This window comes from Oryzias latipes, chromosome 23 (genome assembly GCF_053564925.1).
Source record: "Oryzias latipes strain Hd-rR chromosome 23, Olatipes_Hd-rR_3.1".
In the NCBI taxonomy this organism is placed as follows: Eukaryota; Metazoa; Chordata; class Actinopteri; order Beloniformes; family Adrianichthyidae; genus Oryzias; species Oryzias latipes.
In genome coordinates, this window is record NC_136259.1 from 23,610,207 (window position 1) to 23,629,864 (window position 19,658).

General features: G+C 38.8%; 1 protein-coding gene across 3 annotated transcripts in view; it reads right to left on the bottom strand.

The window, feature by feature from the left end:
* The window catches only part of sfmbt2 (Scm like with four mbt domains 2), a 53,785-nt gene that overhangs the window by 17,376 nt on the left and 16,751 nt on the right, over positions 1-19,658 (bottom strand). For 2 of the 3 annotated variants that reach the window (XM_011491300.4, XM_011491301.4), the window contains exons 4-7: positions 16,722-16,962; positions 14,272-14,292; positions 1,359-1,447; positions 290-533 (exon numbers count right to left, since the gene is read on the bottom strand). In XM_011491300.4, the coding sequence (XP_011489602.1) occupies positions 290-533; positions 1,359-1,447; positions 14,272-14,292; positions 16,722-16,962 (595 nt within the window). The remainder of the gene's footprint in view (positions 1-289; positions 534-1,358; positions 1,448-14,271; positions 14,293-16,721; positions 16,963-19,658) is intronic. The other variant, XM_011491304.4, reaches the window with a different exon arrangement.

Consider the following 19,658-nt stretch of genomic DNA (forward strand, 5'->3'; position numbering starts at 1 on the left):
TTTTCTCATAATTTTATGACTTTATTCTCATAAAAATGTAATCCTTATTCTTTCGCTCTCATGACTTTATACTCATGAAACTGTTCTCGTTTTTTTATAATTCCTGACTTTATTTTCGTTTATTTCTGGCTTTTTTTCTCCTAATCTTACAACTTTGTTCTGGTAAATCTTTCCTTCTTTTATTGTAATTCTAATACTCCATTGTAGAAACTAATCCTCCGCTGATGTTTTCTAACTGAACAACCTCAAAAATGACCCAGACAAAATTTTGTTCTAGTTTGACTTTTACCTGCCGGTGTTTCCAATTTAAGGTGGTTTTCCAGGGCCCAGCTGAGTGGGCGGAGCCTAACATCCAGGTAGAACAGCCAAAAGTCCCGGTCTTCTTCAGAGAGGCCCGCGTATCGCAGGCGCAGCCGGCCTCCCACGTTTTGGACGACTCGAACCGGCCAGTAAAGGAAAGGATCCGAAAGATCCTGGAGCTCCAAGACGGATCCCTCCTGGATCAGATCCACCGTGTTTTTCCCCCGCAGAGGCTGAAGGAGAGACGGAATAACGCAAATTAAAAAACGGCGCTGTCCCTGCAGAAGACCTGGATGGATATGACAGATTTCAAACTCGATGCTAAACAAGTTAAACATAAAAAAGAAGGACTGAGAATAAACCCTGGAGCTACATTAATCATCAACATCCGGACACGATTTTGCTTCCGTACCTTTAAGGATCTTTACATTATCTTTATGGAGGGACGTAAACCATATGAAACGATGAGCCTGTTGCTTTCTGTTACAAACAAGAGGTCATGTCCAAATTCCCTCACGCAGAGCGGCCGGCCGGACCGAAGCCTCCTCTGGAACGCACACCATAATAAAAACACGAAGCTGCTACCCAGAGACATGCTTCACACGGGTGGAGCAGCCGTCTGGTCCTGTTGGCGCTCCAAAGTCTCCTCTGGAGCGCCACACCGTCTAATGCATGACGCAAAGCCAGCGCAGTAATAAATAAACCGTTTAGATCCGATCGACCTCGACATAACCCACCTATCTCCATCGGAAAGAAATTACGAGTCCGGGTTAGAGTATTCTCAACGGCGTGTTTACATGACGCTTTTTATTCTGATCAGGTGCTAATTCCGGTTGCGTTTGTCCGTGTAAACGCAGCTATTGATCAAGACGACTTGCTTTCAGGGTGGATTTCTTTCTAAAAGCCTCTGCCTCCACGCCGGTCTCTGAGGGTCTCTTTAAGCTGCTTCACCTGATTCTGCGTCAAACTCTCACTTTTCTTCAAACCTGCCAGGAAAAAGCGAAGAAGAGGAGGAAGAAGAGAGGTGGGTTGAGGGAGGACTAAGGCGGCAGGCTCACCCCCTCAAGCAGGTTGGCCGGCGCCGTCTGGGATCCTGTCAGATCCTGGATGAGGAACTCAGTCCAGTCACTGAACTTGTCTTTGATGGCTGCAGGGACAAAAACAGGAAAACTTTCACGGTGAATGTGTCAAATGTACAGAAACACAGCTGGAGGCTGAAGGATGCAACAGATCAACGCTGCGTTGAAGGGAGTCGCATGCAAACTCAAGAAAACATGCAGATTTCTTGATTTTTTTTTTCGTGATTTTGTTTTTACACAAAGGAATGCATCTGAACATTTTTGGAGAAGCGATCAGCGCTCTGCAGGGAAGTGCAACAGAAACTAGATCTATCCCGAACCTCAGATGGTTTTTGTTTTGTTTTTTGCTTATCAGAGAAACTCCCGCTCGTTCACGCTGTGAATCACACGCCATTGAAGATGATGCCACAGCTTCAGCTGGAGGGAAACTGAAACCAAGCATTTCTGCGGCAGTTTTGGAACCAAGGAAGAAAATTGCTGCGTGGAGAGAAGAGGTGACGACTCCTTCTGCTCAGATTCAGAGACAGGAAGAGGAACCACAGCATGAAGGAGGAAGAGGACCAGCAACAACTGCACACTTGTTCTGCTCACCACTGATCAGAACCAGGAAACTGTCTTTGTTTAACACTCATAAAAAAAATTTAAAAAATAAAATATTTTAAATTCATCCCATCTGACTGAACTTTAGCTCCAAATCAAGACCTTTGATCTTAAACTGAGGCGTTTATGAAAACTCTAAAACAATGAATGATTATTTCTAGAAGACAGGAGAAACAAGACAAAGAAAAAACTCTGCCTCCCTCGTTTTTTGTTTTTTAAGCTTTAAAACGACCTCTCCTCTAATCTTTTTCAGTGCTTTGAAGAACCGGCTCTGCAAGCTTTCTGAAACTCTTTCTGTTTGAGTCGCTGACGTCAGCCGCACAAAAACCAAGCGCTCGCTTGGAGGAACGTTGGACTCACACAGACGCGGCTCAGCTGTTTTTTACTGACGTTTGCTCAAACCGTAGATGAAACTTCAGGGTTTTTCTCTGACATTTGTTATTGTGTAACATTTGAATGACAATCTAGAGACAAAAACCATCTCTAATAGTTTAAAAACTGCCAATTTTGCGTTAAAAAATACAAAGACACTTAAGAATAAATGCATGGGGAGTAACTAAACTAACCCAAACTGTAAACTGGCGACTTAGATCATTCTAAGTAGGGGTTTGGATTTTAGAAAGAATTACTGTTTACTTATTTTAATTATTGTTTGCTGCTATCTTGCTTTAAAGTGCCAAAGTAAAAGAAGCAGATTTAATAGGACAATTTTCTTTTAAATCCTCTTGCTCATAGGAAATGGCTCGTTTTATTTTGAAATATCTTGTATGAACAATTAAGAATCAGGAAAAAAAATCATTAAAGAACCCACTCTGATGAAAATTGTGTTTTTGGTGTTGTTAACATGTTTCTGTGGCATTTTTTTGATGATGGGACGCTTTTTAAACAAATCAAAAGATGATATAACTTTTGTTTTTAACTAAAATCTCAACTACAAATTATGCAAATTATTCTTTGACATTTGAAAATAGTTTTTTTGTTCATTTTTATACCTTTTGGTAATTTTCTTTGCCCCCAGCAGTGGATGGACACTAAAATATTAAATAAAAAAATATACTGATGTACAGATCTGGTCACACATTCTTAAAAGTATGTACCCCCCCGGATAAAATGCAGTTATTTCTCTTTAAAAAAAATATTTTTCTGCTTCTTTAAATTTAGTTTTTATGAAAATTAGTTTTCAAGAAGTCTATTAAACATTTGGAACAGAATCTTAAAATTTAATTAGCAAAATTTTAATGAATGTCTCTTGCAATTTTTTTCCTTTTTTACTAAAATCAACCTCAGAGTAACTTCAAAATATGAAATTACTCTCATTAACTCCCTTGTGTTTTGTTTTTAATGACATTTTTAACATGTTTTAGCTACCAACAGCAGATTCAGGTATGATGTAGAAGGAATGTAGCCTTTTAAGTGTTTACCCCTTGGATAATTTTTAATTATTGCTTTAAAAATTATTAAAATATATATATTTTAAAACTTAAAGAGATGTTTTTATACAATTTGTTCTTCAAAAAATCAAATTCACAGCTTTTAATTCTTTCTAATAAATGATTATGTTACGATTTTATACTTTTAGACCAAATTAATTGCAGTTAAAAGTGAATATTTGTAATAAATTGTAGATAAAATAAGTTGGTTTGGGTGATTCCAGTCTTATTGACTGAAAAGTGAATCTACAGGAAGTTATGACCAATCAAAATCAAAAATTTTATAATCAAACAATAAAAATGTTTAATTATAAACAGATCAAAACAGTTTTTATCCGTATTAGGTGTTTATTTGGGTTTAGTGTTTTGCTGTAGGACTTCAGGTCTACATGGTAGCAGAACAAAAGTCATTTAAACACTTTGGGGGTTTTTCCTGGTTATTTATCAAACCTGTTTCACAGAAATCCACAGAAAGTGGAACGCATAAATGGGAGCGAGCGCCAACACATCTACAGATCAGAGGGGCTCGTACCGAACGCAGCAGACGTGTGACGCTACGTCGAAGGTCGATGTGAACAAAATGGAGCTCTGTTTACATCGACACGTGCACGCTGGGCGTGTGTGAAGGGGCCACGTGACACAAACACGCGTGCGCTCTGCACTTTGACCAATCGGAGCTCCCCCACAGTGACAGGGCTTCTCGTTTCGGCAGCTTTTAGAAGTTATTTTCAGAGGGAAAAGTTCCAGTAAATCTGACAGGAAAGAGAAAGAAAAAAGTCTTTACGAGAAGAGGGAAACAGCAACTTTAATTCACAGTAAAACAAAAAAAACACCTATGGAGGGGGTGGGGGTGAGGGGTCCCGTTAGTCATTGTTGAGTCATTTACAGCCTGAAAGCTTCCAGTCAGCACTAATGTTTTCGTTTCTGCAGGAACTGCAGGCGCTCACAGCTGTGTGCTCAATCAGCATGAAAGATAACTACAGCGGAGATCTAACAGCTAACCATGAGGGCTGACGCTCGGCCGCCACAGCATTTACCACAACCTTTGGCCTCAGGTGCTTTAGAGCCAGGGACGTGTTTGCACGTCTGCTCTCCAGCTTTACGTCCACCTTTGACCTTGCTCCAGAAAACGCTGAGGTTCTCCTGGTTTTCAGGTGAGACTGGAGTCTACGAGCGAGCACCTGTCTGAGTCAGGGATTGGTCAGGGTTGCTGAATGACGGCGAGGAGCCGTGGGAACCGAGATCACCTGCAGCGCAGATCGGCGATGGGCTGCGGCGAAAGTGAAACGACAAATATTTAAGATAAACACATGTTTTTTTTTAAGTGTCTTGCTCACAGCAAGTGTGTTCATCTTTTGTTATTTTTCAGCAAATATATATACATATGTTTTAAAGAAAACTAAAAAGTAATGTCTACGATTGCCAATTAATACTCTTCAGTCCATTAGGAGTCAGTTAAACCACCAAAGGACAACTTCTTCACCTTTTTTCCCAACTTTTATTTAACACTGCAGCATTAAATCTGACTTTTGTAAAAGTATACGTGTTTCTAATTCACACCCAACAATTGTGCAGAAAAACTTTACAGAGTTTAAACCAATTTCTCTGATTAAAAAGATCAGTTTCTGTTTCTTTCAAATCAAAAAATTGTGTTCGGAGGATAAATGTGCCGTTTCTCCACAGCCAAAAGGAGCATCTGAATCCTTTAAGGCGTTTTTTTTGTTTGTTTTTTAAGCCAAAATATTAAAATGTAAAAATTGAAGCACGTGGCTCTGCAGTACCCCCAATGACCAGTAGGGGCGAGTAGTCTAGCTACAAAAAAACTAGAAACTGAAAGCAGTGAAGAGTTTCTTAAATGGATTGGTAGTTTAAGTTGCTGGTTGAACATCACCAAACCAACATTTAAAATTTATCAAGACAAAAAACAACAACAAACAGTAGTTGATCTGTCATGGTCTCGCAGTTTTGCTAATTTTATTAGTAGAATTTTACATGCTTTTTAAAACTCTTACACAGTAGATTTCTGCGTCCTGATTGGCTGTAGAGCATTGTCAATCATTCTCGGTCTCATGTCTATAAATAAATAAATAAATAAATCTTCGATCTCAATCAGATCTTTGCTTATTCTCTATAATATTGGACTAATTTTTCTTTGAACTTTGAGAGTTTAAACAAGAAATGAGGAGTTTTACAGCCTTAAAACACCTAGAAATACTCTTTAAAAAAATAAATGGAACTACTTTATAGATTTCTACGGAGCCCATGGCCTGACATAAATAAATCCGATCTCTAAACATCCCCCATGTCTTCCGTGCATTGTAATGAGAGGATGCGAACGAGAAATGTGAATCTTACTATAATTCTTTTCTGTGGTAACGATACCCTAATTCGTTGGAACAATGTCTTTTTTTTTTTACCCATGTCAGGTCTACGGGCTCCGTAGTTTGTATATCAAGGATTATTCTATGACTTGCGATAAATGAGGGAAGACTTTATGGCAATAATCGATGTACCTTTCATTTTATTTTACATTATCTACATTCTGGTACGTCTGAAATCTCCTCAACTCAATAAAAATAACAATCTTGCTCTTGGATCAAAACATTTAAACCAACTATATTTTATTCATTTCATTACTTTACTCACGTTCTCGTTAGTTGTTTCTACGTTTTTTACAAAAAATGTCAAAGTAAAACAGCAAATCCTTTAGGGCAGCTCAACGTTTCAGCTTTCATTCTATAATTATGGCAAAAAAAATGTTTGTATTCTTATGAAAAGCTTTCATCAAAAAAAAAAAAACTATTTTTTTTCCTGCAATAACGTTTGTAATAAAGTGATTGACAAGCCTGATATTTGAACTCTTCACCAGCTCTTTTCATAGTAAAGTTTTGCCTAAAAACTTTTTTAAAGCCTTTTCCTTCTTTGTTTTAAGTCAGGGGGGTCAAACTTATTTTCACTGAGGGTCACATCAGCAGAGTAGCTGTTATATAAGAGACAACTTATACATAAAACTAAATGTAATGAAAAATAAATGTAGCTAATCATTAATGTAAAATAACTCATTATTTATTTATTCTAACTTTTTAAAGTGATAATTACAGTTGCATAGAAAACATACGTTTGCTTGTTACTTTAGCATAAATCCTTTCAATTTGATTCTGTCAGGTTAGGTTATATGGACAGTGTTTAAGTCCTAATGAATAGTTCCCAATCCGATATTATCTTTACATAGATATGAATAAATACACAGCGATTCTTACTTTTTATTTTAGTGAATTTAAAAACTTTTATGATCTCGCGGGCCACATAGAATGACATGGCGCGCCACATTTGACCCGCGAGCCTACAGCTTGACACGTGTTTTAAGTTAATTTTTTTTCCAAACGTTTTGTTAGAATTCTGGTTTTTACTCCCATTTTTTGTAACGTCTACAGGAATTTAAAGTTACATGAAAGTTTCTGACCGTCACAACCTTTTTAGCGTTTTTTCTTTTTGCCAGATAAATCAACGTGTGAAGGCGGAAACGCGGGTCGTCTGCGGTCCAGACGCTCTGCACGCCTGTTTAACGACCGTGTTTCATCCTGACCTGTCTTCTGCGTGGCTGTGCACGTGTGCACGTGCACGCACCAGCGTATGGAAGCGATTATGTAGCATAAATAAAAAGCAAAGTCAAAACCAGAAATGCTTTTTCATTTTCAAAATGAAGCTGCATTTTTTGACTCAAAAATATAATGAAAAAGCAATCCACCAAAATGCTTTTTCATTTCCTTCCTCAACACAGCTTATTCTGTCACTTAATTAAAATTAAAATGAAAATGGTATTTGACATTTCATTTTCAAACAGTTCTCTGGTAAATGTGTAGCATAATTCATTTAGAAATGTCTAATTTGACCATTAAAATGGATTAATAGAAATGCTTTTTAATTTTCAAAATGAAGCTGCATTTTTTGACTCAAAATTAAAAAGAAAAAGCAATATTTCAAAATGCTTTTTCATTTCCTTCCTCAATACAGCTTATTCTGTCACTTAATTAAAATGATAAAGAAAATGGTATTTGACATTTCATTTTCAAAAAGGTCCCTGGTAAATGTGTACCAAAATTCATTTAGAAATGTCTCATTTGACAATTAAAATGGATTAATAGAAGTGCTTTTTAATTTTCAAAATGTAACTGCATTTTTTGACTCAAAATTAAAAAGAAAAAGCAATATTTCAAAATGCTTTTTCATTTTATACTTAAAACTGCTTATTCTGTGTCATAATTCAAACGAAAATGCAAAGAGGGGATTGCATTTGCATTTTAACATCCACCCCGCGCAAGTTGTCACAATATTCAATTCGAAAAAGCATTAGCAGAGGGGAGGCGGGGCGATGACGTCACTGCTTTCTCCGTGTGTCCGGCTGCTGACTGACGCACACACGCGCACCAGGAGCAGACTGTGTTAGCGGCAGAGACGAGGGTTTTGTGATGGTTGTGAACTTCTGATGAGTTTCCACAGCTTCTCAGGACTAAGTAACTGCATGTCCGCCTTCTGCGGTCCTCCTCCGGACGCACCGCGAACAAGCTTTGTTCTTTGGACCGCCAGCTGCCTTCGCACAGCGGAGCGCGAAGCTCCGACGATCGCTGAAGGCGGAAATGCTGCTACGATCTGAGAAACCATCATATGAATTTGTGTTTCCAGTGGTGTCCAGAACAAAATAAAGACTGATGTAATTCACAGATATTTACACATTTATCTGCAGCTTCGCGGTGAATTTGCTGTTTGTTTTATTAAGATCCAGGAATCCAGGTTTGAGCAGGCCAGGTCCAGCGGTTTTTGAACAGGACCCGGTTTTACGTAATCTTAATATGAAAAATGCAGCAGAATGTTCCTTTAGCTCCCTCGCGAATCAGAAGCTGTGAATCGTAAGCCAACTTTAGCGTCGTCTGACCGCACGGATTTAAAAACATATAATCGAGCAGAGCAGGCCGTAAAATATTAGCATAACTGTTATAAAAGCACATTATGAAGATAGTCTCCTGCAGCTTAGCGCTGAGTGTTTTTGGTCCAACCAGCAACGTTTAGCATCGAGAAATCTGCTGTCTGATGATGGAGCTCCAGCTGTCATCAAACAGCAAATTCACCGCAAAGCTGCAGATAAATGTGTAAATATCTGTGAATTACATCAGTCTTTATTTTGTTCTGGACACCACTGGAAACACAAATTCATATGATGGTTTCTCAGATCGTAGCAGCATTTCCGCCTTCAGCGATCGTCGGAGCTTCGCGCTCCGCTGTGCGAAGGCAGCTGGCGGTCCAAAGAACAAAGCTTGTTCGCGGTGCGTCCGGAGGAGGACCGCAGAAGGCGGACATGCAGTTACTTAGTCCTGAGAAGCTGTGGAAACTCATCAGAAGTTCACAACCATCACAAAACCCTCGTCTCTGCCGCTAACACAGTCTGCTCCTGGTGCGTGTGTGTGCGTCAGTCAGCAGCCGGACACACAGAGAGAGCAGTGACGTCATCGCCCCGCCTCCCCTCTGCTAATGCTTTTTCGAATTGAATATTGTGACAACTTGCGCGGGGTGGATGTTAAAATGCAAATGCAATCCCCTCTTTGCATTTTCGTTTGAATTATGACACAGAATAAGCAGTTTTAAGTATAAAATGAAAAAGCATTTTGAAATATTGCTTTTTCTTTTTAATTTTGAGTCAAAAAATGCAGTTACATTTTGAAAATTAAAAAGCACTTCTATTAATCCATTTTAATTGTCAAATGAGACATTTCTAAATGAATTTTGGTACACATTTACCAGGGACCTTTTTGAAAATGAAATGTCAAATACCATTTTCTTTATCATTTTAATTAAGTGACAGAATAAGCTGTATTGAGGAAGGAAATGAAAAAGCATTTTGAAATATTGCTTTTTCTTTTTAATTTTGAGTCAAAAAATGCAGCTTCATTTTGAAAATTAAAAAGCATTTCTATTAATCCATTTTAATGGTCAAATTAGACATTTCTAAATGAATTATGCTACACATTTACCAGAGAACTGTTTGAAAATGAAATGTCAAATACCATTTTCATTTTAATTTTAATTAAGTGACAGAATAAGCTGTGTTGAGGAAGGAAATGAAAAAGCATTTTGGTGGATTGCTTTTTCATTATATTTTTGAGTCAAAAAATGCAGCTTCATTTTGAAAATGAAAAAGCATTTCTGGTTTTGACTTTGCTTTTTATTTATGCTACATAATCGCTTCCATACCAGCGAGCAGAAGTAGAGAACTATTTTTGCAGATCAGTCTGGAAGCCGTTTAGAGCTCAGCTGAAGCGAAAATTTAAAATCTTACACCTCCCTTTCACCTTCCTGTTTTCATTTCTGTCTGTTTACTTCCTGAAGGCGACCTGGCTTTCACATATAAATAAGTGCAAAATTAAACTCCTCCCACAAACTGTCACTTTACCAACCAACAAAAAGAAAAAAAACAGCTTGAAGCCTCCAAACAAAAACTCATTTAGTAGCTCCTCTTTGAAAGCAGAGTGTCACAATAAAAGCAGAAAATCAAAGTACAGCAACTGATTGTAATCAAACTTAATGGGAACCTATTATTCCAAGCGACCTTCGTTTCAGCTGATTGGCTTCCAAAGTGAAGGAAATTGTATCTGAGCCAACGGATGAACAGTTTGGACGTACGGCTGTAGTTTTTGATTTAATTTGAGTGTTTCTGACAGTTGATATTTGTGTAAAGTTGAATTGCTGCATCGCGGCGCTAATGAGGAATGCAGCTTTTCAATCCATTTAGGATTATGAATGAAAGGCTCAGCGAGTTTGTGAAAACGGATTCAAACAGGCATGAGGCGGGGCGAACATGGAGGCAGCAGAGGGGACGGCGGACGAAATCCGATCCCGGTCCTGCTGCTGTTTTACATGACATCTGCGTCGGGGCGGCCGACAGCGTTTCACTCAGGCTCCGGCTGGCCAACACAGCTTCTTCAAAGATCTTCACGTTAACTCTTAAGGCCGGGTCACACAGCCACAACAAGCATTTTGCACGTTTTTCACAAATTAAATGTCGGCCTTTTGTGATCCGTGCGTGACAATTCACAAGTGTTTACTTTCTTGTTGTCGTTCGTTGATGTGCGCAGATGTGTTCATGTGAATTCGGTTTTGAGCCGTTCATTTAACTGATGTCGTTGGTCCACAACACAATTCCTTCCTTTCCTGTCACATTCAGTTCTGTGAAAGCTCTTCGAAACTCTGCTGTGGCGCCAAACTAAAGGTCTCGACTCTCTATCCATCTAAAAAGTGTAAATGCTCTAAATAAGAAAAACTCACTGCACAAAGTCGTAAACAAAAGTCACACAGTGGTTCTAAAAGATGCAGGAATTCAGCTTTTTAGGCGATTTAACCCTTAAAAAGTGAAATTACGCCAAATCAGAAAGTGACTCTTTTTCCAGCATTTCTCATCCTTTCAAAATGAATTTAAGGACTTTTTTTGTTTGGGTCATAAAATTATAATATTCCATTTCATTTTATAAATCTTAACTAAGATCAAACCTGAATTTAAAAAAATAGAGAAAAATATCGTTTAAACTTTATAATACAGCATTCACAGCCTTTTTTTTCCAGTTTTGCTAACTTTTGGCATTTCTGCTGTTATAAAATTTTTAAAACAACAACGATTTGTTTTTGTTAGAAGCATGTTTACTTTGTCCTTTTATTCTGTAATATTTTTTCAACATTTTGTACTTAATGTTGTCAACTGAATCTTCACAGAGTTTCTAAAGTGAATATTAAGTGTTTCCACTACTGAGCTAATTGTTTTTGGCCATGTTCAGCATCTTTAACTACATTTTAACTAACCTAACTTTAAATTATCAACTTAACTTGTTTTTTTAGGAGCAGAATTTTCCAGAACAATTTCCTTTTTTTTAATACATGATCTTGAAAGGTTTTGTTTCTTGGTGTAAAATCCATGAGAGCAAAGATCCTTTCTGCATGAATGTTTGGACAAACAAACTGATCATTTTTAATTCCTATTAAGAAAGTCTTTTAAAAAATGTTTATTGACTTTAAAATCAGATTTCTTTCTTGATCTCAAACTATTTATGCAATTAAACGTTTTTTTTTTTAAACTAAAGCCGTTTCTGTTGTTAAAACTACAGCTAATTTTTTAAAACTGCAAACATTTAACACAAAAAACAAAAACATTTCTTTTAACCGATTAAAGGTTCTGCAGCATTTAGCGTTCTGGTCGTGTTCATCCCCACATGCGGCAGCTGCGCGCTGCCTGAACTGCGTCTGCAGCTGCAGCTGCCAGCGCTCGTCACATGGCCCAATGTCTCACAATGTCTGTTCTGCTCACACTTTAGTCATGAGCCAATATGCATGTGTTCAATGAAAGAATGCATGAGCACACATGCAGCGGCGTTCCAGCTGCAGGTGGCGGGAAAGCGAGTTTGACGAGAGATTTAGCTCATCGGTGGAGATGTGAGCGTAATAATGCGGTCAAAGACTCCAGTTTACATACATCTGCATGCAGGGCTTCCCTCAGTCTGCGGGGGAGTTACAGGCTTGGATAAACGGCGAAACTCTAGCAGAGAGGTTGGACGCTGATCCACGAGAGCGGCGGGGGAATTCTGAAAGCTGCAGACGATCGGGAGTCATTGTGAAACTGGAAAAATCTACGTCTGATGAAGATCTCAGCTGCTGTTCAAGTCAAGAAAAATAAATAGCAAAAAGGAGATCCGGATCTCTGTTACCTAAAATAACCTCCTAATTTTGGATAGAATTAAAAAAAAAGGGACAAAGCCCTCCCCAAAATGTTATATATGTCTCAGAGGATGCTCAAAAATAAATACTTAATCATAAAATAAACAGGAGTTTGATTATGAACTGGACTTTAAATGTGAAATAAATATCAATATTAAAATTATAAGAACTGTCTACAGCTAAAATTTATTTAAATTTACCCCCATATTTTTCAAAATTTCCTCAAATCAAAATCACTTAAAAAGTTAAAAGTTGAGTCTGATTGACATACATTTGGTTTTTCTGTTTTGTAGCAGAACTTTAGAGCAAAAACCTTTTACTGAATAAAACAAAACCCAAATATCACCAAAAGACCAAAAGTCAAAAGAGACAAAAACATTCAAAGGTCAATAAATCAACTAAATGAATCCAAAAAGGTTTTAAAAACATTGTTCTAAAAGTTGTGATTCTTTCTTCCAGGTTGGTGTAAAAACTCTCTAAACATGGAAAACATCCAAATCAATAAACTAATGAGCGTTTGGTTGGAAAAACGACAAACCGCGTAAACATAAGGTGTTTCCCAGCATCCAGAAAAAGAAACAAACAGCAGCATTGATGGGGTTTAGGTTTAGTTTGACCATAAAAACACATTTCTGACACTTTCAAGGCAGAAAATGTTTTTCAACACTTTTTAATGTGATTTTGTATAAATACATTTATCCTAATGCTGAGTTAGAAAAGCTGTAACTATGTCAAACTATGAACAGACGTTTGAGTCTTTAAAGTATTACGTTTTTCACATCGTCAGCGGAGAATCAAATGACAAACATTTTGGTTTTGTTTACCAAAAAACAAAAAGGTAAATTTCCCTAAAATACTAATTAACATGAATATTATTGTTATTATTATATTAATATTATTGAGCCTTTTTTCTGTGATTAAAACTATTCTTATTTAAATTTTTGGTGCCGTTTCAGACCTTGCTGTTCATAAATGATCGACGTGACATTTCCTTTGTTTACCAGCTGTTTGTAAAGTCCACAAACCGAGCTCAGAGCTGCTGATTCTGAACAGTTTCCAATAACGGGCTTTGTTCTGTCACTTCACTCTCTGCTGCCTATTTCTCATCTTTTTTTCACGCACAGTTAAAATGCTGCGATTTTCTTTCACTTCTACAAATTCCGGCTGAGCGGCGCATTTTTACGTTACCGTGACAACGGTATGCAACAAATAGTCTGCTTTTGCCGGAAAAAAAGCAATCTAAACCCAACAAATAACAAGAATAAAGTACTGAAAACTGATTATTTTGTAAATGACCATGGTGTGAGCAGCATAATGGTCATAAAGTAACACTTGGCAGAAGCAACCGCTTTGCGTCGGACGGCATTTCTGATGATGCACATTTCGTCGGCCATTATCCCTACGTTAATCCACACCCAGCAGCCAATCAGAATCGAGTATTGACCCAAAAAACCTAACATCTCACAACATCATCCCCGTCTTTCTTTGTAAATGCGATGAACAGTCGATGCTCCCATGTACTGTCCAAAATGACATTTTTGGACAGTAGCTCCTCCCCCACATTTTTGGTCCCGCCCCACAACTTATTTCTAATGAACTCCTGCCGCTCTGCAGAAACTATGTCCTAGAAAATGATTTGGATAATCATAAGGAAAACATCAATGGGAACACTTTGAAAACAGATCAAAGGAAAGGAAATCTAGAAGTGAAGCAGAGCCTTCCCAAAAACATGAAAAGAAAATGTCAAGTAAAAACGTTACCCTGCAGGAAGTGACAGATTTGAACTTTTTTCAGCATGAAAAGTTCAAACTGAGGAGACATATTGAGCAAAGCTCTGTCGGCACAACAGCCCTCTATTTATCTGGCTCTATCTGCCGAGGAGGAGGAGGACAGCGGCCTCCTCTATCATGAAGACGCAGACGCGCCATCACTCTGCTACAACACTCACTGGGCCGGCAAAGGCGCCGCATGCACCGAGAGGCGAAGCGAGAAAAGTGAGCTGCTGCTCCCTGCAGAGAGCTGGAAGGAGGAGGAAGCGCATGCAGCTCTGAGGCCTACAGGCTGGAGCGGCCACACTATGACACAGTGGATCTGTTAGGGGCGCTTACCTTTTCTTAGGTAAATGTTATCTAAGAAACAAAACACAGAAGAAAGAGGACACAAAAAGGTTACTGTAACACAGCTGAAAGCCCTTACACACACAGCTCTTACACAAACACACAAAAGTGACACAAAAGTGATGCAAATCCCTGAAATTAAACACCATTGGGGGGGGGGCTGTGGGTTGCCTTAGGTTGCATCATGAAGCTCGAGGTGATGTCAGCTGTTCAGCTGTTCATCAATGTTATGCATATGTTTGAAGGTGAGCAGCTTCAGGAGAACATTGTGGTTTCTGGAAAAGTCACACAAAAGACATTTTAGATTTCTGGTTTCTGTCAGGTATTTGTGGTCAAACTGACTTATTCTTCTTCTGACCAATAGAATGAGTAACAGCTGTTTATTTCTCTACAGACGTCTATAGGATTTTGGCTTCTGGAGCCAACAGGTACTTCCTGTTTGGAATGCCAAGGGGGAGGGGCCAGTCCAATATTTATTTATCCTTTAACCTGGTTTTATCCGCTTTGTAGCAGAACTTTTTAAGGGCTTTGAAAAAGCCACTGTTTCACAGCATCATGGAATTAAATGGGATGCTTTCTTAGACACTGGTGATGGTGAGAAACTTTCTGCTTTTACAGGAGAACAAAAGAGGGAAAAGGTTGGAGAGTCAGGTGGAAAAGCGTAACCAGGTCATGTTAACGGCTGCAGAGCGAGCCATCCGTCAGAGATGTCGGGGGGGTGGGGGGGGGTGGGGGGGCTGCAGGCGGAAGCATCACAGAAACAAAAGATGCACTAAGACTCTGGAGGAGACCGTTCCAGAAAAACCGGAGTTCTCCAGCGTTAATCTGGACTGTGTGGTTCAAGAGTCTGCAGGAAAAGTAATGGACTAACTTCAAAACCAAAAGCATGTTCAGGAAAACAATCTCTGTTATTTGTAGACATGTTTAAAGGAGGCAAAGAAACTGAAACCACTGAAACTGACAGCGTTTCATTCGGATCTGATGACTTTGCTGCTTCTGTTCCGACAGCTAAATCCTTTTTAAAACTTGATGGGGGGGGGGGTTATCATGTACTTAGATACGCTCTTCAGTTTTCAATCAGTATTCACAATTCGGTTTCTTGTTTCTGTTCATCCACACTACAGTTTATTTACATCTCACTCTGCTTTACATCCTCAATTCATTTTTTAATCAAAAGAAAAATAATCAGGCTCATCTTTTCCCATAGACATTTTAAGGCCGTGTCACACAGCCACTATGTGCATCTTGCACAGATAAAAACTGGTTATATGTGAATATATGTGGAAAAAGGGAGAAAAGTTGTGATTTTTATGGGAAATTTTCCCAGACGTATTGTTATAAACCCCTTTTGTAGAGTTCAGTATATGTGAAAATGTCTACAATAATATCCAATACTAGATGTTTTGGGAAGCATAAATGTTAATTTAGAAGCCAGTATTATTTCATTCCGTTGGCTTTTTTCAATCACATTTTCGTTATTCTCTTAAATGTTAAAGAAAGTTTCACGCACAGAAAAATCACATAAATTCTAATTCATGAATACATTGTTGCTTTTTGTCTTTGTGATATCTCAGGTTTGACACAAATCGCGTGAGTCCAAAGTTTACAACTCCGCCTACGCATCACTATGGCAGCTGGGCATGGTCCCAAAGTCTTGTGACCTTTGACCTTCACGAAGAGCCTCCATTAAACCTTCATTACAGATTTTTCCCAGATGATCCATGTATGCAGCGACTCATCGACAGCCAGCTTTTTATTTTCCGGAACAGAAAGTGATAAAAAGTGGAACTTTAATGATTTACTGGTTTGTTTATAGTTTTCTGATGTTTTATATTTTTATTTCTTTTCTTTTATTTCATTATACTGTGTTTATCCCACATTGGGAAATTTATTCTCCGCATTTGACCCATCACCTGGGGGAGCGGTGAGCTGCATGTGACCAGCGCTCGGGAGGCAGTAGCGTTAAGGGTCTTGCCCATCACTGGGTGATATTAATTGTTCGCCATTGAAATGGTATAGTACCATTATTCATTCCCCTCCGGGAATCGAACCCTGGTTTCCTGCGTGGTAGTCTCTCACATTACCAACCTGAGCCACTTTGTGTTTTTTATTACTTAATTACTCATTGTTGTGATATTTTGACTCAAGTTAACCATCCCACAAGCTCCAGACAGGTCCAAATCACGCACTTTTGGACCACCTAACCCTATTCATCAAACAGGGACTCTGTTTTTAATCAACATTTGGGAATTTTAAAGCTCATGACCTACAGAGACTAAACATTTAAACTGAATAAGTCATTTTTCGTGCTCTGTACAACCCCTCCTTGCAGCAGGGAGGCAGACTCCACCAGGTCTGCATCTGTTTTCCAGATGGTACCTCCACATAAGCACTGTTCACCTCTCTGAAGCAGACCGGCCGCCGTCAAAGCCTCCTCTTACCTTGGGGAGGCATCAGCGTCTTGTTGTTCTGGGCGCACCAGCCCACAGGGTGCAGCTCCGCCGTCATGACGTCGCACCAGAAGTCGGCCTTGCGGTCCTCGCCGTAGCCGCTGTAGCGCAGCAGCAGCAGCTGTCCGCAGGTGGTGATGATGGAGGCCACCCAGTAGGTGTCCGGGCTGCCCTTGTTGGCCACCTCCAGCTTCATGCCCGGCTGGAAGCTGCTCTGAAGGCTGATTTCCACCTAGGACACAAACAAGCCATTTTTATTAAGTCATGAAAAATGTCGGACCCCAGTGGGATCAACGGATGAAGAAGAGCAGGAGGACTCATCGTCCAACTGAATTAGCTTAATTTCAAACGCCCTGATTTTAGGTATAACAGAGCGGACGCACAGAGAGGAGGTGTGGTTGGACAAACTTCCCTTTAGGCTCTTAATGAGCAGTTTAGGTGAACAGATAATTCCAGGCTGGCTGGGTTTGCAGAGAGAGGACGCACGCCTCCTCATGACCCTGCAGAGTCTGGGTTCTTTTGTCTAAATCTGACCTGGAAAAAAGCAGCTTCTTTCAGGAACCGACGCCAAAGTGGAACCAAAAAGGGAGATGATGATCTAAAAATATTCAACTTCTGCATGTCGATGCACATTAAATGTTTGGGTGTAAACGACAAAAGTGTTTGGGAAATTCCATCAACTTTCCTTAAAAGGTCAGCTGATAAAAAGTATAAGTCTAATGATTTGATGATTTTATCCTCGTCCTTCTAGGACGAAACAACAAACTGGAAAGATAGTAAATTGTCGGCTTAAGATGTGAAAACAAAAGACATGCTACCCTCATTGCATCATGGAGCATCAGCTGTGCAGAGCATTGTTTCGTTGAATTATTCCACACAGATATCTCATTTTTTCTGACCCTATTCAGCTAAAAACCAATCTGTACCCAAGTACTTTTGTGTACATAAATGTGTTTTTTGGCATTCTTGAAGGACTTGGGTGGCTTTGAAAATAAAAATCCAATATTTTTGTTCCAACAGAAAAAATAAATTATTAGCATTTTTACTATGATGATTGTTATTATACCAATTCAATAATCTAAATAAACACAAAAAGCTCAGAAAACTATTTGTAAAGACTAACAAATGTTTAAAAAATAAGCATGTTGTCATCTTTGTGTTACACAAGCATCCAAAAAAAACATTAGACCCTCATACTTTTTTCTTTTCTTCTTTAGGAACTCCGTAGACTGAGCGTTGAGCAGTTGCCATGGCAACAGTATGAGGAAAATAGTCTATTACTGGGAGTAAAAGGTAATTTTATGAGTTTAAAAAATTAAAATATTGAGGGTGACCCATCACCTCTAAATAACCTTCCTTCCAATTATGTTGAATGGGTTTTCCGTGTTTTTTTTTCCCTGTAGATATTTTATGCGTAATTGATCTGTATTGCATAAGAATTCAATAGAATTCTAATGAGAAATAATTTAAATATGGAAGTTTTTTGAAAAATTATCATGATTAAAAAACAAATTCACCTGAATCACCACCAATAAACGGTTCAAGAAGAAAACTGTGCGAAACTAGTTTGAACTTGTTAAGCTTTAGAACTTGAAGCTTTTGGTTATTATGGGATGCCACAGTTTTACAGGAATGGTTGTGGAATTCCAAGTTATAGTTATAGTTTTTTTTAGTTATGTTATTTAAGAAGAATAAAGAATAATAATCAAGCATTTATAGTTTTTCTTATGCATCATGCAAGTCTTTTAAGAAACATTTTAAAGGACATGGATCCCCCTCAAGAAGATGAATATGATCTGAAATGTATGTATTTATAATAACAAATATATTATTAATCCAGGCTTAATAAAGCCTTTGAGCATTTGATTTAGCCTTCATGGGGCTTCTATGGCCCCATGATGTGAAATTAACAGCAGATGTGAAAACAGCAGCAAGCGAAAAGGAGCTACAAACAAAAGAAACGAGCACACGCTGCAAGAGGAGCCCCCCACCCAGTAACTTCTGATAGTTGCCTCCGTGTAGCTTTTAGTTTGATGAAGCAGCAGAACATGTGAGGATTTTTAAAAAGATCCAGAAAGAACTGGAGGATAAACCAGTTGGACTTACAGCACGTTTAAGAAAAAGTGTTGATTTGGGGACAGCGGTGTCGTTAGACACTGATGCTATGATGCTATGCTAACGGGATGTTCAGTGTGACGCTACATGTGATCACGGGCCGCTTTAAATTCAGGCGTGGCGGATAGTGCAGCTAAATTAATGCATAGAACATTTATAAAAACTGTATTTCATAAATTTGATAAGAGGCATTTGTATGGAACTATAATAATAGTGCCTTCGTAACATTAAATTGATATGAAAAAAAGCCCCCACTCATGAAAGAGCTGCATCTTTACCGTCAATGCCAAGAATCCGAAACAATATCATGTTTTTAGGCTGTTTTTGTTCTGATTTCATATAGAAATGAATCAACTGGAGTAGGGCTGCACGATATGAGGAAAACTCGCGATATGCGATATTAGTGATCAATATTGCGATGACGATATAACAGGGGTGGCAAACACGCGGCTCTCAGCCAATAAGAATGCAGCTCTTTGCCTCTTGCCATATTTTCTATATACCGTATTTTCATGAACATAGGACTATAGTGCGGTGCACCTAATGTGTTGTTGCGTGACTTCGGTAAAGACGACGTAGGAGAGGACAGGATGAGAACTGTAAGGAGAGAAGTGAGGACGTGAAAGAAGACCCCCCCCCCCCCCGAGTAGTACAAACGTGCAGGTATGTGCATGATACAGAACGACACTGTTATGGAAACCCTGAAAATGCCGCCTGGAAAGAGACAAGATTATGAAGCGCAGTTTAAACTGCAAGCTATCGGCTACGCGGAGGAACACGGGAATCGAGAGGCTGCAGACAATTCAAGATGAA